The following is a 24,263-nucleotide window of genomic DNA, read 5'->3' on the forward strand; positions in this document are numbered from 1 at the left end:
GAACTTTGTGTAATCTCCCAAATCCTTCCAAAAACAATTAACAAAATGGAAAAAAAAATGTTTACAGTAATTTCAGCTGAAGGCGTGGAGAAGCGGCGCACGCATATGGGAACCAGCAGCGCATGGCTGCCTAGCAGCGAGAACCCGGGCCGGCGTGGGGGTGCTGTTTGTGATTCCTCTGCAGAAGAGCGCAACCAGACACCCCCCACTCACCCGGCTGATGGGAAAATTAGTTGCCAGAGCTCATGCGATGTGTGAAAAATGTGCCGTGGATTGTTTTATTTATTCGAGTCTGTGCAGGAACCAAACCCAGAGGACAGGGAATGAAAACAAAAAATTAGACAGACTGTAGTGCCCCCATCCCCCCCCCCCCCCACACCCTAATCCCCTGGCCAAAACATTGGTTCTGCTATCTTACCGGTCGCCCGTGTCACGAAATGCTGGTGACTGATCAACTGCCCCCCCCAACAGCTGTACAGTCCTGTGCATCTAGTCCATGTGGTCGGGAAGCAACATGCCAGGAGGTTCCACGGGGGTTTACATGTCTGTGCCCCCCCGGCTGGTCTGGTCGGACATGTCAATTGGGTGAGCAAGCATTTCATTATTTTCATTATTGTTGTTTGTGTGTGTGTGGGTTAGATCTATATTATATATCCCTCACAATGACAAATCTGTTTTTTTTATGTTGTGGGGACCATTTTTCAGGTCCCCGCAAAGATCTGTGAATGCAATCAAAAAAGTAAAAATGCCAAAAGTCTCGTGGCCAACAGCATTTTATGCAATAGGTAAAGCCGCAAGGATGACTTTTTTAGCCCACCCTGTTAAATTCAGCCCTGCCTGAACGGACTGACATTACGGCAGCGTGTCTCCTGCTCGGTGCCCTGTGCCACCTGAGATAGGCTACAGCCCCCCTCCTGTGCCGCCTGACCTGGAGAAGCGGTTGGGAGAAGGATGAATGAAAAAAACATTTTTCAAAAGTATCCAGTAATCACTTTTATTTATTTATGATGGAATATTTTGAGAGGATGTCTCAGAAAGACGCTTATTAATTCAAACTTAAGATGGAGCACAATGGAGCTATTAAATCCTTTCATCCATCCATCCATCCATCCATTCATCAGATTATACGGTACGAGGTCACAGTGATCTTGGAGTCCGTCTGAGGTATTGCAGGCCGTACGGGAGCGATGCACCAATGCAGGGATTCTAGCAGACATCTTCCCCAGATACCTGCATCTGCTCAGCAAGTGAATCACAATGTAGGGAAACGCTTGAGATGCTTCAGTTTATTGCACACCGCATAATTTTCTTCTCATTTCGATTATTATTATTATTGTTGTTGTTATTAATACCCTGTACATTGTTTTTGAGGCCTCCCACCTGTCACGTGTCTCAGGCTGCTTATTCACCAAACTTTGCTGAATTATTAACTGGCCCCTGCGGCATGATGGAATGCGGACGTGTGTCATGGCATGTTGTTGTGCACGACGTCTGCACCATCGCATAAAGTGGAGTGAGAGCACCAGCACACCCCCGCATACGGTCGAGTGCCCAGCGGGGTCCGTGAGTCATGCCATAGAGGCTACATCAGGGTCCCAAAGGAAACACCTGCAAGCTGCTTTCACAGAGGGCTGGGTGCCATCGAAAGTCCCCTCGCCGATGTCAGCCTGTTCTTGCTTGACGAAGGGGAAGGAACGCGGTTCCTCACAGATGCCGTCTCTGATTGTGTGTCGGAAGTGTGCGGCACTTCCATTCTTCAGCCAGAACCGAGTCCCCTGTTAAAGATAAAATAATGCCCCGTCTCTCAGTTAAACTCCAATATTCTGAATGTGGGCAAATTTCTATGTCCTCAACTCAGATGCCAATGAATGTGAGGCGGGCGTGTGCGTCAACGCCCGGACCTGCCGTAACCTGATTGGAGGATACCTCTGTGAATGCTTGCCGGGCTGGACTGGGCCCAACTGTGACATTAGTGAGTAATGGGGGGGGCCGAGGATGTGTTATCATTGTGGGAAGCTGGAAAAAGACGCCTGCGGCCTGATAAAACATGGAAAAGAGGATACATGTTTAAAGAGATATACACGTATCGGCCTGTATGCTGGAGTACTCTTCACAGATACAAATGGAAAAGAATGACCATAGTAGCCAGGGGCGGATTAAGGTGTACAGAGGCCCCTAGGCTACAGTAGTCTGTGGGGCCCCCAACCCCACCCCCCTCCGCGCCAATGGGGACCCCCTTGCAGGCTGGCACACGTGGGGCCCCTAGGCTTAAGCCATATCTAGCCTGTGCGTTAATCCGCCCCTGATAGTAGCAGTGTTATCGTTTTGGTACTGACTCATGTGTCCTTCACAGTGAATGCCAGCTGCCAGGGACAATGTCTAAACGGGGGCCATTGTGAGGTAGGACCCAGCAAGTCTGTGATATCTTTGCTTTTCTTTCTGTGACTGGGGGTAAATGAATGAGCTTGTTGCTCATTAGGATCTTGGTGGCTTGTTCTCACCGTCTGCAACCTGCAGGACTCTCTGTCCGGCCGCAAGTGTCACTGCCTGCCAGGTTTTACTGGGAAGCGTTGCCAGACGGGACCCGGGACCTGCGAGAGCGCCCCCTGCTTGCATGGAGGTCACTGCGTGGAGCAGAAGGGAGGGGAGATGTTGTGTCGCTGCCAGTTGGGCTACACGGGAACGCACTGCGAGGTTGGTCAGCCGGTCCGTCTTTCCCATTTTCCACCCGTCTCATTGGTGCCTTTTTAAACCCCCCCTCCACCCACCACCACCTTGTCACCTGCCTCTCCAGGTTGTGGTGGACCTATGCAATCCCAATCCATGCCAGCAGGGGGTGCCGTGCCGTAGCACAGAGGGCGGTTACCTGTGTGGTTGCCCAGATGGTGAAGAATGTAGGAGCCTGCAGGATGCCTGTCACGGGCAGCATTGCTCAGGTAAAAGACCCGAAAGTCAACAGTAATGAGTTGCTTTGGTTGCTAAACATTATTTTTTCCCTTTCTTGATACCACACATTTTCTGCTTCTGCCTATATTGCTTTCTTGATTCTAGGTGCCATGTCGGATCCAGGAGGGGCTGGCATGAGTTTGTACATGGTGCTGGTCGGTGCGTTGGCACTGCTTACGGCCGCTGGCTGCGTCTGCTGTGTCCTGCTGCTGTCTGAGCTGCGCAGGCGGCGGCAGAAGCTGCAGCTGCAGCTGCAGCAGCAGCAAGCGCAGCGGTCGCCGCAGGATGAGGGAATCAACAACCAGCGTGAGTTCATCACCCTCATCCGCAATCTTGAGCGGACGGTGCCCCTGTCGCCCTCCCAGCCCACTTTGTCGGAGCTACAGCGCCACTCTGAGGAGATCGAACTCACCCTGCCTCCATGCCCTACCTCAGCCAATCAGGATAATGCCTTGAAACCGTCCCGGGTGACAAAGCAGGACATCTCCAACCGTGAGAGGGAAAAACTCAATCGCTTCCACCTCCCAGACAACCAGGAGCTTGAGGTATGACTCAGGTCACCACCAGCCCCGGACCTGCAGGTCTCAGTTGAGCCCTGAGATGACCCTTGACCTCTGAACCCGGGTCAGTCTCCATTCAGATGCTCTGAGCAAATGCTGAAGCCTCAGAGAATTACTTTTTAATTCCAGGCTGGTCACTGACCAGGCCCATGTTCTGAGCAGGAAGATGAACAAGACTTCAGGAATGGACAGAGGCGAGTAGGTGTCTCTGTATGTCTCCCCCCTTTCTAGCCGGGTTCAAACACAAGAGGTTGCCCTTATGGAGAGGAATTCGCTACAGGGTGAAGTGCAGTCCTCCTTGACCCCTTGACATACGCCTCAGATATTCAAAGGGCTCTGCTGGTCACACTGCCATGAGTCTTATAACTGACAGACCACAAATCCACAGGGACAGAGTTAGTATGCTGCAGGACCTGCTGCAGTGACAGGGCAGTGGAGATGAGGTGGGAGGCGGCCGGAAGCTTGCTTTGAATTCCACCAAGCACCTCTAGTCCACTGCTGGGGCACTGATCCTTGGGGTGTCGTTTTTCCCCACTGGCCACTGCGTCCAACCTGTGCCTATTTCTTGAGCTGCGGCGAAGGTTTTCACAAGGTTCCGGAAAGCACCATGAACCTGCAGACGCAGGGCAGATCATTTTGCACCGGGGATCTTCTGCAGAAGCCCTGGCTCTCGCTGTCATCTCTGTGTGCCCCGGGGGACTTTGAGATCCCTGGCTCCGAATCCGAGAGGCCACGGCCAGTCTGGAGCACAAGCTGCCTGGGAAGTCGTATCTTACCCTAAGCCTGGGTTCCAAGAAGGGCTGGGTTTTGATGAGACTTAGAGGGTCAGCCCAGAAAAAGAGAGACATCTGTGAATGAGAGGAAGCGAAAACAAGAGGAGATAACACACAAGTGGTCCCTGTGCTGTGACGCAGAGATTGTAAACAGATTATGGTCTGTATGCCTGTGTAAATGATGTGCCTGTGTAAATGATGTGCCTGTGTAAATGATGTGCCTGTGTTCATGCTGTATATAAAGATATGATCTCCGCTATTGATTATTGACTTTTTGTACTGTGGTTTTGTCTCAGAATGGCACCAAATCTGCTTCGACTTCTGCAGCTGAAATTTGGTTCTCAGCAGGTGTGAGTTGTGATTAAAGCTCATTTACAATGTTTCACAGTTTTTTGCGTGTTTATTTAGATATGGATATGTCAGTTACCCTTACAGTGCAATAGCTCCAATACCAAGACAATGTGTGGTATTTATATTAAAGTGGCTTCTGTGTGGACCTGTTTCTTCCGCACAGAGAATCCAGTGATCTGGGAGAGCTTAGCCTTCAGGTTGATAAAAGTACATTCAGGGTAGCCGCGGTCATGGAAAACCTGGAAAAGTTTTGGAATTTCGAAATAATTTTTCCAGGCCCTGGATAAGTTTTGGAATTCTTGGACAGAGAGGAAAAGTTTTGGAAACTAGCCTTGTTCATTTTCTCCCCGCTTCGTTCCACAACGCGCTAACAGAAATGTACGAGTGGAAGTCAATAGTTAACTACCTCGGTAAACATCCATTTCCACACAGATTTCAATATTTGAGATCGCTGCTTTTTTTTTTCTTTGCTTGCTATTGCAGTTATTATTGTTTTATTTATTTTTTTGCACGTATTTGAATTTTATTGATCACAGTTTCCTGTTTTTTCCCTCTACCAATCATAAGGTGCGTATAATTATTTTAATATTGGGATTAATTTTCTTAATAATTGAACGCTATTTGCACATTGACGAAAGTTGTCCACCCTCTGTGTTTATTTGGTAAGCAGATTCCGAAAATTGTAGTATTACTGTCTGAAACTGCTTGATCATCAAATCGAAGCAAACTTGTGGGTTTTGGAAAATTTTCTTATGGTCCTGGAAAAGTTTTGGACAAGTCATGGAAATTTATTCTGCCAGAATTGGGGGAATCCTGTACATTGTATGCAGCTCATGCTACAGTCACAAGGAGGATCCAATACATGAGGTTGAACCAACCAATCAGGATATGATTGCCACTGATAGGGGCAGCACCCTGCAGACAGGGTAAGGGCCAAAACCACATGGTCTTCCCACCTCCCCCCACCCCATTGGAAATGTAGGAAAGAGTGAAAACCTAACCAGGTCAGCAGCATGTACAGAGTGTATCTGTCTAAACTAGTCTGCAGGGTTAAAATCATATGATACTCAGCTTCATTCTTGATTAATATTAATATTAATCAATAGTATTAATACACAAATGAGCATAATTCATTGTAATATTCAGTCTTGCTATTAAGATTACATTTAGGCAACAATAATGTTACTGTGATTGGGGAGTTTGGATTAACACTACTGCCACCTAGTGTCATGACTGTCTTGTTGAAATTATCACTCAAGCAAAGACATATTTTGATCCAACCATTTGCATTGAAAATTCAAAACCAGTACAGAATCTTTTACAGTGTTTACAGTTTAGTTCTGCTCACAGCTTATTATTTCAATTTACTACTGAATAACAATTGAAGGAAAATACTAATACAAAATCAATTTTAAAGAAAAAGTATTCAGATTCAAAGCAGGTAAATTACAGTTTTTCTTTAAAAATATGAAGAGCTTTAAATTTTTTTTTTAGTTTGCAATAATACTGTCAGCGTATGTTTCAGAATTGTTACGGGCGTCATTCACTTGAAGCGCACTGTGTTATTTAAATGAGCTTAAAGCAAATTTCTAGTTGTTAGATGCTCACGGTTGCCAGTGCTTTGTGACACGACTTTATGCAAATATCTCTCATAAGTAGCAGTGCAATACATTGACGCATCAGTGCTTGGCGCATTTTACCAAAAGTATTGCCATTGGTGGTTGTAAATCAGATGTCTGTACAGTCACAGTTAGCAGGAGAAGCATTTTATTATTCTAATTACCGGCATGGACTCGACAATTTGCAGGTGACTATGAAAAAGAGAAAAATGTAATATTATTTAAACTTAACCAACTTAAGCTAAGTTGCAGATTTAGCTTATTTACTAATGAAGATATTATTTAAAAATAAGTAATTTATAAATACAGTTAGGTCATTTATCAGTATATGCTTCAGAGTAAATGATTTATCAGATATGAAGTGGTTTGGGATGCAGTGTCTGAGTCTCACAGATCCATCTATACTGATCTTCACAGGGTTCATCCCTCCATTCTCTGCTAGTAATGACACAGTTTGCTGTTTTGCCTGCTGACTGCTGGTCCTTGTTGTCCGGCTCCCCATATAACCAGAATCTGGAAAACAAAGAAGAGCCAGACATACTAATTAAGTTACTGTGTCTATAACACAAATAAATATCTACACTGAAGGTTTAAACCAAATGTAATGGGCTTTCAGCTATGAGTAGAAGTGGAGAACTTTAGAGCGGTTCCACATCTTGGTTCCTGGTTTGTTTGGTAACAGACAGGTTATACATGAAAGATTTCATACCCCTGCTTCAGATCAGTGCCGTCCACCCAGCGCCAAACTCCCAGCTCCGCACTGCCAGTCAGTCCAATCCAGTAACTGCTGCTTCCCTCTTTGGTAATGAAGCCCTGAACAGAAGACAGTGAATGACTGACGCAGCACTGCTGAGAGACACAGTGTCCACACTGGCACATGCTGGATGTGAACATAAGCCACACATCACACTGTCAAAGGAGCCACACGGCACTATTGGATGAACCTGCACTAGATGAGCTTGGTCACTCACACAAACAATCACACACAGAGATCAGGCCAGTCACCTGCTCCTCTTCACTGTTTACAGTCACCAAGTGAGCTGCCTCCTTAATGCAGTTATTCTGACTTTCATTCCAGGTCGTTACACTTGTAGAGAAATAGTAACACTGGCCATTGTGCTCCTTCCAGTCTTGAGGACAGGGATCACAGACTCGCACTGAAAAGACACAAGAAACACTCACTCTGTCTAAAACGGCTGATGGAATCAGTGAGAAAGTCATATATTAATTGAAATATATAAGTTAAGCTGAGAGAAAAAGTGTATATTTACCGTTTTCAGTGGTGTGGCAGTACTTCTGAAGGAGGGGTAACTTATTTAACAGAGCATCATAGTTTTTTTGTATTTCCTCCTTTTCTTTTTTCAAACTGCTGCATTGTTGCTGAAAATATTCCTTCTCACCGGCCAACTTATTCTTCATGTCCTCTAACTGTATATAATTATTCTGCAGCTGGCTGTTTTGTTCCTGTAGATGTCTCATGTTCGTAACTGTGATGTTGAAATTTTTCTGTAGCTGGTTATTTTGTTCCTGTAGGTGAGTCGTGTCGTTAAGTTCAAGGAGAAGCTGCTCCTTTTCATTAGCCAGGATGCTGCAGTCATCGTTGTGCTCTTTCGGTTTAACTCCCATCACTGAAAAAATTAGGGTTTTTTTGGTGTCTTACTAGTTCTGATAATTGCCAAGTGTAGCGACTTTACATGACAGTTTAAGGTTTGGTTTATTGAGCATAATTCACCATACTACCAAGTCTATTTGTGGTTATGTTGTTCATGAATACTTAATGTATAATCTATAATTGGCTATCTATATTTTAACTCAGGTTGCGATTGACCTTTTGGAATTAGTGCTCATCTTCACATGATGGGATTGTTCTGTGGTCGCGGTTTAATGAAGAAGGGTGACGTGTGTCCCCGCTTGCGAGAAATTGTCAGATTATTCCTTCCAATTTCCACACAGGTACATTAAAACATATGAATACAAGAGGTAAATTCTGCAGTTAGAGCTTACATGATCACTAACCAATATATATTTGGAAATTTAAATACTAATTTCATATGACCATGATAGGAGATCATTGTTAAACAAATATGTGGATAGACATTTAAACCTGCTGTATAAAGTCTAAGATCACACTACAGACAGTAATACAGATAAATACATACAAACACTGATTCATACTCACAATAGACACCCAGAATTATTAACAGGAGGAACAGGAGGAAACACAGGACCCCCAGGCACACTGTACTCCGTCTGTAAGAATGGGCGCTGGATCCTGTGGTCTCTGTCTTCACACTGTCTGATGAAACTGACGTACAAAGAAGTTTCATTCAAGTGTCATTAGAAACTCTTCATGTGCAGTTACACCCTGCTTCTGCGATTAGAACTGTCAGCTTTAACTAACTAATCGGGTTGGTGTATCTTACTGCATCTTATATGCATTTATACAGCTGGATATGAAGTTCATTAATTAGCCTGTAATAGTATCTCTTACTGAGCTGCAAACCTGACAACAGCATGTTTCTGATCCTTATATATAATCTTTCATTTCACCCCCGAGACTGAACAGGATAAGCGGGTAGGAAAGAGATGGATTATTTTTAATCTCTGTGGGAAAACCTCTTTATTAAAGTGTCATTTCTTAAGAAATCTTTGCATGTCTTCAGTTGTAACTGCTTGGCTTACATTAACTCCTCACCTTTTTGTCCACGGGAGCGGTCAGAGATGTTTACCTCAGAATAGACAACATCTTCCCCTGGCTTTACTGGAAAAGCAGAGATGAGGACACAGAGTTACAGGGAACCTTTAAAGTGTTTGTTGGAAAGTTGTGATTGTTTCTTTAAGATTTAACTTGTATTTCAAAAGCAACAACCTCTCAGTGCTTGAAGTGGATACCGGCACCTCTTTGTTTTCCTGTTGAAAGTGCAGGTGTTGTGCACCAAATTGCCCCCCTGCCACGGATTGCCTCCCCTGACGTAATCGCCACAGTGAATATTGAAAATGTGCTGATTTCTGATTACTTTTGAGATTTGGTTCGATGTCATATCATTTCCAGGTGTTACGGTCCCGAGTTCGAAGCTAATCGCCGCATTATAGAAGACAGAATAGGAAAAATATTGCACCAGGATGACTTCAACAAAGTGTCAAACATATTAGAAATAGAGGGGAATTAAATTGTTAAAGGAGCCGGGTACATTTAAAGGTACATTATTCAAGTACATGAATCGCTTCTTGTGGCTGAAGGTGACTGTATTTGCACTCAGGGACGGATTATGGGTTGTGTGGGCCCCTGGGCAAAACGTTCGCGAGGGCACCCCCCCCCTAAAAAAAAAAACAAAAAAAATAAATAAACGCCAGCATTGTCTGGGATGGCTAGTTGCTACGTCATCATGCCACTTGTGGGTCCAAACTAGTGCGGCGTACCGTGTTGTAAAAGCAGAATGATGTTGACAAAACTATCTTTTGCCGTTTTTTACCTCGGAAAAAGTGAAAAGAAAGTGGCTTAAGTTGATACAGTAAGTTGGATCTCAAATTATAATCAGTACAGCCTAATGCCATTACCTCACGTTAATGTTAGCACCAGGTTACCCATCTCTGTTTATAGAGACAGGTAGCAACGTAGCACAACCAGATCGTACCATCATGCCAGAATCCACCTGTGTACCATATCCCCTTACAGAACGGAGTGATCAGGGGTGTAGTGGTAAAATAAGAGGTGGGTGAACTACGAATTCTGTGATCACATTTTGTGCATAAACTATACTATGATGTGCATTTAGATCAATTGAGAAGTGGGTAAACTCTAATTCTGAAATTTCAGAGGTGGGTAAACCGTGTTTACTTGCGTTTAGCCTCCACTACAGCCCTGGGAGTGATTACACTGGTCAAACTCTTACACTGCTACACTGGTCTGGGGGCCACTCAGCGGGCAGGTTAACCGCCTCCATCCCACCATGCTACCGCTCCCTAGTCAGAGGGCCTTCTGTAAGGCTGTTAACACGCCCCCCTCCCCTCCCCCCAGAAGCCAGGGGCCCCATGGTAGGGGCCCTTGTAATCAGATGGCCCTCTAAAGGTACACTACACCCTCCTCCCTAGGCCCTCCTAGTAGGGCCCTCATAATCAGAGGGCCCTCTAAAAGCCCCCAAAGCCCCCATCCTCCCTAGGACCCCCTGGTAGCCAGAAGCCAGGACCATAATAGGAGGGCCTAAGAGGGCCTTCAAAAAGTAGGCTCCCATGCACCCATTTCCCTTTAAAGTTCCTATAGCAGGGCCGGGGGCCCCCTGAAAGCACCGACCCCCCCCCCCCCACCACCACCACCACAACCACCACAATTCAAGGGCCCTTGGCAGCCAAACGCCCTCCCTCCATGTTTGCATCAGAGGCCCTATAGGGTCAGGGGCCCTTGTAGGCAGAGGATCAAAGAATGTAGGCCCTCTAAAATAGACAAACGAAAATACATTGTTGATAAGCATTGCAAATTGTTTTGGGCCAGGGGCCCCATGGGCCCCCTGCACCCCAAGGGCCCCTGGGCAGCGGCCCTGCTGGCCCGGTCCGTAATCCGTCCCTGTTTGCACTAACAAACGTTGTCGAAAAGAATAGCATCAAATAACAGCAAGCGAGTAATTTTTTAAGCGGGTGAGTTTTTTTAGTCTGCATAAGGCAAGAAAGATGAAGTTACAATGAGCGGTCATTTCTGCGGCCTCAGGGGAAGCAATCCGTGGCTGGGGGGCTCAGAACTGGCACCTGATTTCCCACTTTAACACTGCCGTAAATATACATCTGTATAGTAACACGAAAGTTTGGAATACTCAACATAACAATAGGCTAATCTATCCAATTTGACATATACCATTGGATAACAACAACAACAACAAAAATAATAATAACAATAATAATAATAATAACAACGTGGATATATGTCCAAATTACCATAATCAGTTTCAGTTTGGGTTTAATTAGGATTAAAATTCATGTACATCAGGAAAAATACTGAATTTTATATTTGATCAGTTCATGAAATAGAACTACAACAAAATTATTCACTCAAGTAAAATACCGAATTCTGAAATCAATCTCAATAATAATTACTCATTTTCTCGTTTTTCGTGGTAAATTTGCATATAAAAGTAAAAATTGCACAAAAAGCATGAAAGTTGTTAGAACCTGAAATAAAGAAATCTTATTCTCCAAAAGGGGTAAAATTAAGGCAGTTTTAAGAAATGTACTTGTGGACTGAACATTTAGACAATACGAATGAAATATAAACGAGAAAACTAAAAAAGCGATAAGATTATCTACCAGCCCTGCAGCCTCCGTTTCCTGCAGCACAAATGCCATTTGGTGTCATATTCGCGTCTCTCGTTTTTATTAAGTTTGTCTTTGGATATTTATATTAGAAATTCTTGTAATTCTCAGACTAAGAATACTTACCACGATCCTTGGGATTTAAGTTCTTAAGATTTATGACAGAGTAAACCGTGTCCGACATTTAAATAGATGGACCGTAACAACGACCGAGTTGAACAAGTGAAAGCAAATGAAAAACTGAATTGATTTGGTGAGGCTGAAAAGAGAAGTAGAATATTTCCGTTACGTACGTGTGACTTTACAGAACCGTCACACACAAAATTTCTTCCTGCTTTTCATAACTGAAATCATACGGGCCGTGTTTTTTCTTGTATGTATTTATTATAACATTGTTATGACGGCAAGGTCATTATCACATTATTGCTTTTGTATATTTGTATTTTGCGCTTTTCTGCCGGACAGGGGCTGTGGTTACAGTGTGTGGCAGCATTAATCAAGGCTAATTATTGTTCTCTGTCTGACCAGCCTAATAAGGCGTTAAAGAAAGAGTTTTAATTCCATATGTCTTTAAGTTATTCGTTTGCCGTTAGCTTGGGTAGAGCAGTCAGGATCCGGAAGGCTTTTCTTCAGTCTTGCTTTTCTGTGTTTAAGTTATTTTTTGCCTATTCTGTAGTTGGGGAGCCTTCATACCCATGGAAGGTTAGTTCTAATATCCATGTAACATAGCCAAGCTTCGGAAGATGTTCTCCTTTTATGATGCAGAAAAATTAATACATGCATTTATAACGTGCATTGACCACTGTAACACCCTCCTTTCTGGTCACCCTTCTGGATCCTTACATAAACTTCAGCTGGTACAAAATGCAGCAGCCAGAGTTCTTACACACACTAAAACTTTTGATAATATTATTCCTGTTCTATGCTCCCTTCACTGGCTTCCAGTTAAGTCTCGGATTGACTACAAAATACTGCTATTAACTTATAAAGCACTGAATGGCCTTGCAGCCGAATACCTTAGAGATCTACTGGCCTCATACAACCCTCCTCATTTGCTTCCATCCCAAGGAGCAGGATATATATTAGTACCTTGTGTAGAAAGAACTACGGCAGGCTGCAGAGCTTTCTCTTATAGAGCTCCTCAGCTGTACAATAGTCTTCCAGCGGATGTGCGGGATTCAGGCTCACTCTCCATATTCACGTCTAGACTAAAAACACACCTGTTTAGTTTAGCTTATAGGGACTCCAGTTCTGGCTCTAGCTAACTCCTCACTCCCAGTTAGACCTACAGTGTGAGGTGTAGAGCTGGGTGGGGATCAGTTGGATATCATTGGCTTTGGATGAGCTGAACTGTCAGTCTGTCACTCTAGGTTCACACCCCCTTGTGGAATTGGAGTGCTGACATTTCAGGGACCCCCCATGCCTGCGTTCCCACCTGCCTTTCCCTCCTACTTATGCTGCCATAGCCTTATTGGCCGGAGCTTACATACTGCAGTCACCAAACTGTTTGCACTGCCTCTAGTCTCCCCTACTTTGGCTAATTATACATTTTACTTCCAGTATAAAATTGAATTAAATATAAATAAATAAGTTAATAAATAAAAAGTACGAGACTTTGCAGGACTGCTGCTACAATTCATGTTTGTTGCAGAAGAAAAGTCTGCAGCTCTTTCCTTCAGATGTCTGACTTTCAGCCTTATTCTGATCTCAGCGACTGACCGCAAAGCTTAATAAATGTGCAACCACAGAATGAGGAAGTGTAGGGTAGCACAAGATGCCCTTGAAAGAAAAAAAACAGTAGCTAAAACATAACTGTTGCAGAATGATTTTCGTGCAATTCCCTTGCCAGTAAGTACTGCTCCTGTGTGCTTGCTGTACATGCAGGGCCACATAAACACATGGTTTGGCCCCTGAAAAAACTTCTACCAAGTGCTCCCCCACCCTGAACCAAAGCTACCATTATCCGCGCTCAGACCTTCATATCACTCATGAACCCCCTCTAATGTCTGGGCCTGTGAAAGTCTTCCTTTCTCCACAGTTCAATTCAATTCAATTCAATTCAGTTTATTTTTATATAGCGCGTTTCACAACAGAGTTGTCCCAGAGCATCATTAGAGAGTAATACAGAATGGGAAAAAGAGGGAAAGAAATTAAATAAAGAAAGGTAGATGACAACGGAGAGGAGGGACAAAAAACTCCCAAATAAGGAGAAAAAAAACCTCTGGGGGTCAAAAGTCAACTGGCTGCCCCCAGTTCTGCAGATCTGCGGGTTCGGACCCTGTGCCCATGATTAGAAGGTTGGCAGAGTGATTTTACCTTTGGGCCTTTAACCCTAATTGCTACAGGAACTGTTTACTCTGCTTTCAGTCATATGTAGCTTTGAGTAAAATGTCTGCTATACATACAGGATGAACGAAATGCCACATTTTACTGGGGTTTTGTTTGCCAACACTGCCACACAGTGGTGACACCACTGTAAATGTCACTTCGGAAAATGTCTAAAAAGTCAATGAAGAGGGAAAACACCTGATCGTCCAGAGTTAGTTATATTTCTGAAATGAAATGGGACAGAGGGGGAGTTTAAGGTCAGCAATCTAATCCAAAGTGTAAAATTGTGTTCTAAAAAGTGAAAAAGAATTCCATCTTTCAGCCTGTTGTAACTTGAATGAGTAAGCCCTACAACATGGAAATTATAACAAAATTAAAGGCAATATATCTGAAAGCAATTCAAAATTTAAGCAAAGGTCATTATGTATATTTTGATTTAATTCAAAGGAAATTGAGAACTCTGTACATCTTTACAATAAGACTACCCTTGTAAGGGGTTTATGAATGCGTTATAATTAGGTTATAACGCTTAAATCATTAAGACAGTTGTAAACAAGTTATAACACAGTTCTCTTTTTATTAACGAGTTACTACAATTTAACCTTATTGTAATGCGGTACCAAAAATTTTAACAGAAGCCCTTCTCATATTTGCAAAATTATTACTTGGACAAATTAGTCAAATTGCTCTCACAGGAAACAGTGTGATGCATAGATACTACAGATTAGTGATTACTATGACATTCCTTTGTGTAAAAGTATGGAAATCTTCGGAATATTCAGCTCATTTAACCAGTTCAATAAATTTTACATGGATCCTGCCAAGGTGAAGATTTAGCGGGAATACTGGTTTGGTCATTTCAATGTCTTTTTTGTCTATGTAACACTATTTAAGAACATTACTCCTATAAAAAAACAGCATTTTCTAACAGAGACTTCACATCATATTTTGATTATGTTTATCTGCTTTTAAGTAAATTATCAGATATACAGTGAATTGGGGAGCAGTGTCTCAAAGAGCCTCGCGGACTGACAGCGTCATTGACACTGATATTCACATGATTAAAATGTATGTAAAATGTGGATGTAAAATATAAAAACTGAACGTAGCCCCAACTAAACCACCTAAATGGAAGAAGTCAGGGGTAGATAGTAAGACAGAAAGAGTCAGTGGTTGGCGGAGGAGGTTAGTTCCGGGGATGAATACTGAGGTGCTCCTGGGAGAGATGGACTTAAAAGGGACTTCCTCAGCTTTTTAACACCCCGCCACCCTGTTCTGTTCTACATCCCAGTTGCAGTTGCCCTGTTTAGTCAGGAGATGGCAGTATGGTGGAGAATGTGGCTTTGTGTGTAGCCGTAGCCACGTGCTAGGTGGTGAATAAAGCGCTTGTTTGATGTATTGGTGGCCTCTGACTCCAGCTGCAGCACAGAAATTGGTGAAGAGGATGGCCAGAGTAGTGTTCGCTCCTTTATTTCCGCTTTGCCCAGGCCAATTTGTGATGCAGTTTCGAGATGTAGCTTAAAATGTTTGAAAACTATGTTAGCCATAAATGCTACAGCATGGCCAGATGCATGACAGGAGGCTGAACTGCTACATTGTCTTGGAACGGAAGGGCAGAGGATGTTCTTCACCTTGCCAGAAGCAGGCTATATGGCTATGTGTCAGTTAAACAAGCGTAGGGCTGCCAACCGTCCCGAATTGTCCGGGACATCATGAAATATGGGTGATTTTGATTCGTCCCTTCAGTGCATCAAAATCACCCATATTTCGGGATGTCCCGGACAATTTGGGACAGTTGGTAACCCTACAAAAGCTGCTTCTCACTATAGTCACCTAACTGTTTGCACTGCCTCTAGTTTCCCCTATGTTGGCTGATGCACTTTTTATCTCCCCCACCCCTCCTGGGGTGTGCTGCCTGGAGACGCAAGAATATCAATATATTCTGCCTGTCCTGCTGCCTGAGACGCCTCCACTGCCTGTGTGGTCTTTCCTGGCTGCTCGCCCTGCTGCTGTATCACTGTCCATCCTGCCATCAGAAGCAGCACCAGAACCTGCCTGTCATCACCTGCTGCCGCTTTGAGACTCAAACCTTAAAATTTGGAAATTAGGATTTTACCATCTTGCTCGTTTGACTTCCTCTGCTGGCCCCTAGAGGACAGGATTCCCCTTTGAGTCTGGTTCCTCCCAAGAAAGGATGGGTGGGGGGGGTATCTACTTTAGGAAGTAGTTGTGTATTAGAGTGAGAGTCACCTGACCTCTGCAGACAGGGTGAGGGCCAAAACCACACATACATCCCATCTCCACCAATCACAATGGAAACATAGAAAAGAGTGAAAACCTAACCAGGTCAGCAGCATGTACACAGTATATCTGTCTAACTAGTCTGCAGGGTTAAAATCCATGTGATAGTTACTCAGCTTCATTCTTAATCTGCCAGTATTAATACACAAATGAGCATAATTCACTGTAATATTCAGTCTTGCTTTTAAGATTCCATTTAGGCAACAATAATGTTACTGTGAGTTTGGATTAACACTGATGCCACCTAGTGTCACCAGTCTTCTTGAAATGATCACTGAAGCAAAGACTTTGATGGCACTATTTGTATTGAAAATTCAAAACCGGTGCAGAATTTTTTTTCAGTGTTTACAGTCAACTTCTGCTCACAGCTTATTATTTCGATTTTACTACTGAATAACAACTGAAGGAACATACTAATATAGAATACAATTTTTAGAGAAAGTATTGAAATTAAAAGTAGGTAAATTACAGTCTTTCTATAAAAATATAAAGAGCTCTTTTAGCTTATTTTACAGTAATACTGTCAACATACATTTCAGAATTGTTACGGACGTCATTCATTTGAAGCACATTGTGTTATTTAAATGAGAACTTAAAGCAAATATCTAGTTATTAAGGGCTCAGTTGCCAGTGCTGTGTGACGTGACGTTATGCAGCTCTCTCTCATAAGCAGCACTGTAATACACTGATGCATCACATATTACCAAGTGTATTACCATTGATGGTTGTATATCTGTCCAATCACAGATAACAGGTGGAGTATATTATTATTATACATATTTACAAGCATGGACTCAATAAATTTGCAGTTGACTATGAAAAAGAGGAAAATGTAATGTTATTTAAATGCAACTGGTACTTTTTAAAAGTTGCAAACTTAGCTAATTTGCTAATAAATAAGTTATTTTAAAAAATTCACATATGAAGTGGTTTGGGGGCCAGTGTCTGAGTCTCACAGATCCATCTATACTGATCTTCACAGGGTTCATCCCTCCATTCTCTGCTATTAATGACACAGTTTGCTGTTTTGCCTGCTGACTGCTGGTCCTTATTGTCCGGCTCCCCATATAACCAGAATCTGGAAAACAAAGAAGAGCCATATGTAACAAATAAAGAAATATCTACATTAGAGGTTTAAACCAAATGTTATGGGCTTTCAGGTAAGTAAGACAGCTGTGAGTAGAAGTGGAGAACTTTAGAGCTGTTTCACATCTTGGTTCCTGGTTTGTTTGAATGTGCTGTTTGGGCTTAACTTCCATCACTGAAAAGGTTTGGGGTTATTTGGTGTCTGTTACTAGTTCTAATAATTGCAAAATATATTAAAACATATGAATACAAATGACACCTTAATATAACACTAATATTGCCATAAACTCAACAGGAAGCTGAAATCTTCGTGTAGCTGCTCATTCTCTGCCTGGACACCACATCTTGCCTCATGGTGCTTCAGATTACCTTCCTTTACTGAACAAGTTTCATTCAGTCAATACACCTCACACAGTCAATAAACAGATGTACAAATATACAAGTACAGGCTATGCATTCATATAGGATTCTCATTAACTCAGTATTCACAGATACTGATATATATTTTCATACTATATGTCCAAGAGCAAGATCTGAAATAGTTTTTAAATGCTTATGAATCCTCTCATCTCCTGTCATATTTCAGAAAATGTGAAATTTAAAATCAACAGCATTGGAAACTTTAAAAAGCTAATTTTACACCAACCTGTCCTGATATTATTGTAGAACGAGCTTGAATGGACCTTTAATTTCCTGTACAAAATCTAGATATCTCCAATGCTTTATGGGGTGGGGGGGGGGGCTTTTTTGAATAACAATGTTCCTCTATTAAATTCAAGCAATTTTTATGTAGCGCCTTTCACAACAGCATTGGCCCAAGGTACTTTACATGGGTGTGCTGTAATACATTCCTGCATCATTTATATCTAAAATAATTCTATGTCGAGTTGGTGCCCCCAGTTTCCCAAACACAAACCAATTTATTTTATTACATTTACTAGAGCAAACATTCAAGTACTAAGAGTGAATTACACAATACTGAGTAATATACAGTCATACTCACAATAAATGCTTAGGACTATGATGACAGCGAATTGGAGGAAACACAGCAGCCCTAGACCCCCTGAAATCAATCCACAGGGATTGGAGCTTGATCTGGTCTTTTCTTTTGTCCCTGATGGGAATAAAAACAAGATACTCCACTTGCTAATTACGTCACCATGGCTACGACTTTTCCATTCAGAACTCTGTATTTTGCTGACTATTGTTAAAAACAACATTAAACTGAAGCAGATAATACAACAAGCATACAGCTGTCAGAGAGCTCATTTTCGTACAAGTGCTGCTAGGCTAAGCTTCTAGCGGTTGACCAGTAACAAAGACAAGTCAGTTGTGGGAGCAAGAGATATAGAACTGCTTATGGTCACACATCAGAAATGCCAAGATTCTGATAAATACATGATACAATCTAATAAATGAGCAATGGCAATCACATCATTTCCTGTTACAAAAGCACAGAGATCTATCCTCACTGAAGTGTGTATTCATGCATGTCACTAATCATTTATTTAGAAAAGATGTTTACAAATACTCACCATTATTGTGACGATTTACACTCCAATAACTGACGAGAGCTAACCATTTCTGACATTAAAATTGTCTATTGTGTCTATTTGATACAAGAATGTGCAAAAGAGAAAAAAATCTTTCTGCAGTTTTTTTCCCCACAGAACTATCTGACTTTCAGCCATATTCTGATCTCAGACTGACCACATGGTAAATAAACGCTGAAAAGCTAAATCTGCAGTCTGCCCACTAGAATGGAAAGAGGAAGTGGGGGAGGTCATGGTAGCAGAAGTCGGTCAGAAAAGGCATTGTACCAAGGGAAAGAAAGAACAACTGTAATTAAAACATGTTACAGGAATGATTTTTGTATGATTTTATGCCTGTGATTACTGCACCTGTGTGCGTGTTGTATATACAGAAATGATCCATGCTTTTGAATGTTATTAGAGGGTGGGTTTATTCACACAATGGCAACAGTTTGAACTATTCTTCTGATTATCTGTAGTTTTCAGCAGGAGTGAATTGCACCTGCAAAGACATACATATTCACATTTCTGTGTATTTCTCATTTCGGCATGAATGTGTGTTAGTAAGTGCAACAATTTTAATACCAAAACAATGAGTGTTGTTTATACAAATTTCTTTTTGGCTTCTGTGTGGCCCTGTTTCTTCTGTATGCAGAATCAAATAGTCATGCAGAGCTCGTCCTGCACATTCACTATGAGTATTAATACGACAGCAGACCTCTGCAGACAGACAGAGAGCCAAAACCACTCGGACCTCCCATCTCTACCCATTCACACCAGGCCCCCATTCACACTGGGTCCCCACTGCCAAACACTTCTGGCCTGGGTCACCACAACTATGTTTAGCTGGCTGTGATGATAGAGATACCAGAATTGATGCATGTTGTCTTCTGAAGGTATTTGCTATGTGTGGTCTGTCGCACTGCCTTATATATGTCATAGTTCAGGGAAATTAGTCAGTAGCATCTACATACTGCAAATAATGCTAAAAAATGCAGTTTTGGAATTACTCAATGTCCTTATTATATTGCCAGTATGATTGTGCACACATATGTACAAAGAGGTCAATGTAAAGTTCATATATATACAGGAATGATAAATGCTTTGCCTGCTTTTGTACGTGATTTTTTTCACACAATGACACCAAACCTAAAGTATGTTTGGTTTTTTTATTTTATTTTACATTTTATTTACATTTTCTTTAAGTAAACTTAATATTGCTTAAATTTGCTTACATCTGTAATTTTAACAAGTTACAGATTTGGTTTATTTAGTAATAAATATATTATTTAAAAAAATAATGATTGTATCCAAAGAGTTTCGCCATTTCTATTTATATTGTTCAAAATAAATGATTTATCAGATATGAAGTGGTTTGCGGAGCAGTGTCTGAGTCTCACAGATCCATCTATACTGATCTTCACAGGGTTCATCCTTCCATTCATTGCTATTAATGACGCAGTTTGCCTTTATGCCTGCTGACTGCTGGTCCTTGTTGTCCGGCTCCCCATATAACCAGAATCTGGAAAACAAAGAAGAGCCAGACATACTAATTAAGTTACTGTGTCTATAACACAAATAAAGAAATATCTACACTGAAGGTTTAAACCAAATGTTATGGGCTTTCTGGTAAGTAAGACAGCTGTGAGTAGAAGTGGAGAACTTTAGAGCGGTTCCACATCTTGGTTCCTGGTTTGTTTGGTAACAGACAGGTTATACATGAAAGATTTCATACCCCTGCTTCAGACCAGTGCCGTCCACCCAGCGCCAAACTCCCTCCTCCGCACTGTCAGTCAGTCCAATCCAGTAACTGCTGCTTCCCTCTTTGGTAATGAAGCCCTGAACAGAAGACAGTGAATGACTGACGCAGCACTGCTGAGAGACACAGTGTCCACACTGGCACATGCTGGATGTGAACATAAGCCACACAGCACACGGTCAAAGGAGCCACACGGCACTATTGGATGAACCTGCACTAGATGAGCTTGGTCACTCACACAAACAATCACACACAGAGATCAGGCCAGTCACCTGCTCCTCTTCACTGTTTACAGTCACCAAGTGAGCCGCCTCCTTACTGCAGTTATTCTGACTTTCATTCCAGGTCGTTACACTTGTAGAGAAATAGTAACACTTGGAGTTGTGCTTCTCCCAGCCCTGAGGACAGGGATCACAGACTCGCCCTGCAAAGACACAAGAAACACTCACTCTGTCTAAAATGGCTGAAGGAATCAGTGAGAATGAGAAAGTCATATTTTCATTGAAATATGTAAGTTAAGTTGAGAGGTAAAGTGTACATTTACCTTTTTCAGTGGTGTGGCAGTACTTCTGAAGGAGGGGTAATTTACTTAACAGAGCATCATAGTTATTTTGTATTTCATCCTTATCTTTTTGCAAACTGACACATTGTTGCTGAAAATAATTCTTGTCCATGACCAATTTATTCTTTGTCTCCTCTAACTTTGTATAACTATTCTGTAGCTGGTTGTTTTGTTCCTGTAGTTGAGTCATGTTGTTAAGTTTGAGGAGAAGCTGCTCCTTCTCTTTAGCCAGGATGCTGCAGTCATCGTTGTCCTGTTTGGGCTTAACTCCCATCACTGAAAATATTTGGGGTTATTTGGTGTCTGATACTAGTTTTAACAATTATTAAATTAAAACATATGAATACAAGTTACACATCCATATAACACTAATATTGTCTGAATCTTCCTGTAGCTGCTCATTCTCTGCCTGGACACCACATCATGCCTAATGGTGCTTCAGATTACCTTCCTTTACTGAACAAGTTTCATTCAGTCAATACACCTCACACAATCAATAAATAGATATATACAAATATACAGTTACAGGCCATGCATTCATATAAATTTCTCATTAACTCGGTATACACAGATACTGATGTATATTTTCATTGTTTTGAATAACTATGTTCCTCTATTAAATTCAAGCAATTTTTATATAGCGCCTTTCACAAAGGATCACCCCAAGGCAGTTTACATGGGTATGATGTAATACATTCTTGCATCATTTATATAGAATAATTCTATGTCGAGTTGGTGCCCCCAGTTTCCCAAACACAAACCAGTTTATTTGATTACATTTACTAGAGCAAACATTCAGGTACTAAGAGTGAATTACACAATACTGAGTAATATACAGTCATACTCACAGTAAATGCTCAGGACTATGATGACAGCGAATTGGAGGAAACACAGCAGCCCTAGACCCCCTGAAATCAATCCACAGGGATTGGAGCTTGATCTGGTCTTATCTTTTGTCCCTGATGGGAATAAAAACAAGATACTCCACTTGCTAATTAAGTCACCATGGCTACGACTTTTACATTCAGAACTCTGTATTTTGCTGACTATTGCTAAAAACAACATTAAACTGAAGCAGATAATACAACAAGGAAACAGCTGCCAGAGAGCTCATTTTCGTACAAGTGCTGCTAGGCTAAGCTTCCAGTGGTTGACCAGTAACAAAGACAAGTCAGTTGTGGGAGCAAGAGATATAGAACTGCTTATGGTCACACATCAGAAATGCCAAGATTCTAATAAATACATGATACAATCTAATAAATGAGCAATGGCAATCACATCATTTCCTGTTACAAAAGCACAGAGATCTATTAAGTGTGTATTCATGCATTTCTCTAATCACTTTAAATAAAATGCCTACAAATACTCACCATCATCCAGATGATTTACACTCCAATAATTGACAACAGAGCTAACCATTTCTGACATTAAATTTGACTATTGTGTCTATTTGATACAAGAATGTGCAAAAAAGAAAAAATAATTCTTTCTGCAGTTTTTTCCCCACAGAACTATCTGACTTTCTGCCTTATAATGATCTCAGAGACTGATCACATGCTGAATAAACGCTAAAAAGCTAAATCTGCAGTTTGTCCACGGAAATGGAAAGAGGAAGTGGGGGAGATCATGGTAGCAGAAGATGGTCAGAAAAGGCATTGTACCAGGGAAAGACAGAAATGAATGTGAATACGAAAGTTCAAACAAGGAGACGTAATGAATGCAAGCGTATTGAAAATTGCATCGCTCCAGGTTTTATTTAAAGAGTAAGTCTAACCCACTTCTTTGCCGTTACAGCTATTCGGTTTTCCCTCCTCCTCCCCTCCACCTCCTTCGGCTCCCCATCCTGGCCCGGAGTTGCCTCCTTCGCCTCCTGCCTGGTCGCCCAGCCAGATATGTCAGCTTCAGAGTCGATGGAACCAACGACCAAGAGACGGGCTTCGCCAAATCACTGTTCACATAATTATTGAAATTGTTTCAACGAATAAACACTAATGTCAAAACTATCTATTGAGGTCTCCTTGGTTGAACTACTGTAACTAAAACACGACTGTGTCACAAGGAGATTTCTGTATGATTTTTATGCCTGTGATTACTGCACCTGTGTGCCTGTTGTATATACAGAAATTATCCGTGCTTTTCACTGTTACATACTGTATGTACAAAGAGGTCAATGTAAAGTTCATAAGAAGCACATTTGACGATATGTAATCACAATAGGTTGGGTAAACCTTAGTTTGGGCAAGTTTTTCACTCCAGTTTTAATAGTAGGTCGAGGGACACAGCTATTACTGCAGAAGCGTGAGTGGCTCAGTGAGCTCAGTCTCTCTGTATGTGATTGGAAGATCGCTGGTTCAGGCTCTTGATGCATGTCTGTCAGCTCTTGAGCAAAGTCTTTAACCCCCAGCTTCCCCTGGGACTGTCGCTGGCAGATTTCATACCCCTGCTTCAGACCAGTGCCGTCCACCCAGCGCCAAACTCCCTCCTCCGCACTGTCAGTCAGTCCAATCCAGTAACTGCTGCTTCCCTCTTTGGTAATAAAGCCCTGAACAGAAGACAGTGAATGACTGACGCAGCACTGCTGAGAGACACACTGTCCACACTGACACATGCTGGATGTGAACATAAGCCACACATCACACTGTCAAAGGAGCCACACGGCACTATTGGATGAACCTGCACTAGATGAGCTTGGTCACTCACACAAACAATCACACACAGAGATCAGGCCAGTCACCTGCTCCTCTTCACTGTTTACAGTCACCAAATGAGCCGCCTCCTTACTGCAGTTATTCTGACTTTCATTCCAGGTCTTTACACTTGTAGAGAAATAGTAACACTGGCCATTGTGCTTCTCCCAGCCCTGAGGACAGGGATCACAGACTCGCCCTGCAAAGACATAAGAAACACTCACTCTGTCTAAAACGGCTGACGGAATCAGTGAGAATGAGAAAGTCATATTTTCACTGAAATATGTAAGTTAAGCTGAGAGAAAAAGTGTAAATTTACCTTTTTCAGTGGTGTGACAGTACTTCTGAAGGAGGGGTAACTTATTTAACAGGGCATCATAGTTTTTTTGTATTTCATCCTTATCTTTTTTCAAACTGCTGCATTGTTTCTGAAAATAATTCTTCTTACTGACGAACAG

General features: G+C 42.1%; 4 protein-coding genes across 6 annotated transcripts in view; 1 reads left to right on the forward strand and 3 right to left on the reverse strand.

The window, feature by feature from the left end:
* The window catches only part of LOC111844844 (uncharacterized), a 29,372-nt gene extending 24,711 nt beyond the window's left edge, over positions 1 to 4,661 (forward strand). For both annotated transcript variants that reach the window (XM_023813684.2, XM_072701268.1), the window contains 6 exons: positions 472 to 585; positions 1,859 to 1,972; positions 2,354 to 2,400; positions 2,518 to 2,694; positions 2,795 to 2,936; positions 3,052 to 4,661. In XM_023813684.2, coding sequence (XP_023669452.1) covers positions 472 to 585; positions 1,859 to 1,972; positions 2,354 to 2,400; positions 2,518 to 2,694; positions 2,795 to 2,936; positions 3,052 to 3,497 — 1,040 coding nt within the window. In that variant the 3' untranslated portion in view covers positions 3,498 to 4,661. The remainder of the gene's footprint in view (positions 1 to 471; positions 586 to 1,858; positions 1,973 to 2,353; positions 2,401 to 2,517; positions 2,695 to 2,794; positions 2,937 to 3,051) is intronic.
* A 1,719-nt stretch (positions 4,662 to 6,380) lies between these two features.
* LOC111844845 (uncharacterized) lies at positions 6,381 to 11,817 on the reverse strand. The gene is made up of 7 exons (XM_072701269.1): positions 11,677 to 11,817; positions 8,945 to 9,010; positions 8,429 to 8,554; positions 7,521 to 7,877; positions 7,255 to 7,406; positions 6,959 to 7,062; positions 6,381 to 6,762 (listed from the first exon to the last, which is right to left on the reverse strand). Exons 1-7 carry the CDS (start codon positions 11,732 to 11,734, stop codon positions 6,600 to 6,602), a joined length of 1,026 nt encoding a protein of 341 aa, XP_072557370.1. The 5' UTR covers positions 11,735 to 11,817; the 3' UTR covers positions 6,381 to 6,599.
* Positions 11,818 to 16,466: 4,649 nt separating this feature from the next.
* Positions 16,467 to 24,263, reverse strand: part of LOC140578990 (C-type lectin domain family 10 member A-like) — a 28,223-nt gene continuing 20,426 nt past the window's right edge. Inside the window, exon 6 of the mRNA XM_072701286.1 lies at positions 16,467 to 17,257. Coding sequence (XP_072557387.1) covers positions 17,095 to 17,257 — 163 coding nt within the window. The 3' untranslated portion in view covers positions 16,467 to 17,094. The remainder of the gene's footprint in view (positions 17,258 to 24,263) is intronic.
* Positions 19,953 to 23,575, reverse strand: LOC111844846 (CD209 antigen-like protein C). Of its 2 annotated transcripts, none has more exons than XM_072701288.1 (6): positions 23,557 to 23,575; positions 21,967 to 22,077; positions 21,101 to 21,394; positions 20,829 to 20,980; positions 20,533 to 20,636; positions 19,953 to 20,319 (listed from the first exon to the last, which is right to left on the reverse strand). In XM_072701288.1, exons 3-6 carry the CDS (start codon positions 21,390 to 21,392, stop codon positions 20,157 to 20,159), a joined length of 711 nt encoding a protein of 236 aa, XP_072557389.1. In that variant the 5' UTR covers positions 21,393 to 21,394; positions 21,967 to 22,077; positions 23,557 to 23,575; the 3' UTR covers positions 19,953 to 20,156. The 2 variants fall into 2 exon arrangements, with proteins under 2 accessions (XP_072557389.1, XP_072557388.1); XM_072701287.1 differs by lacking the exon at positions 23,557 to 23,575 and adding an exon at positions 22,489 to 22,864.

The sequence above is a fragment of the Paramormyrops kingsleyae genome, chromosome 17 (genome assembly GCF_048594095.1).
Source record: "Paramormyrops kingsleyae isolate MSU_618 chromosome 17, PKINGS_0.4, whole genome shotgun sequence".
NCBI lineage: Eukaryota > Metazoa > Chordata > Actinopteri > Osteoglossiformes > Mormyridae > Paramormyrops > Paramormyrops kingsleyae.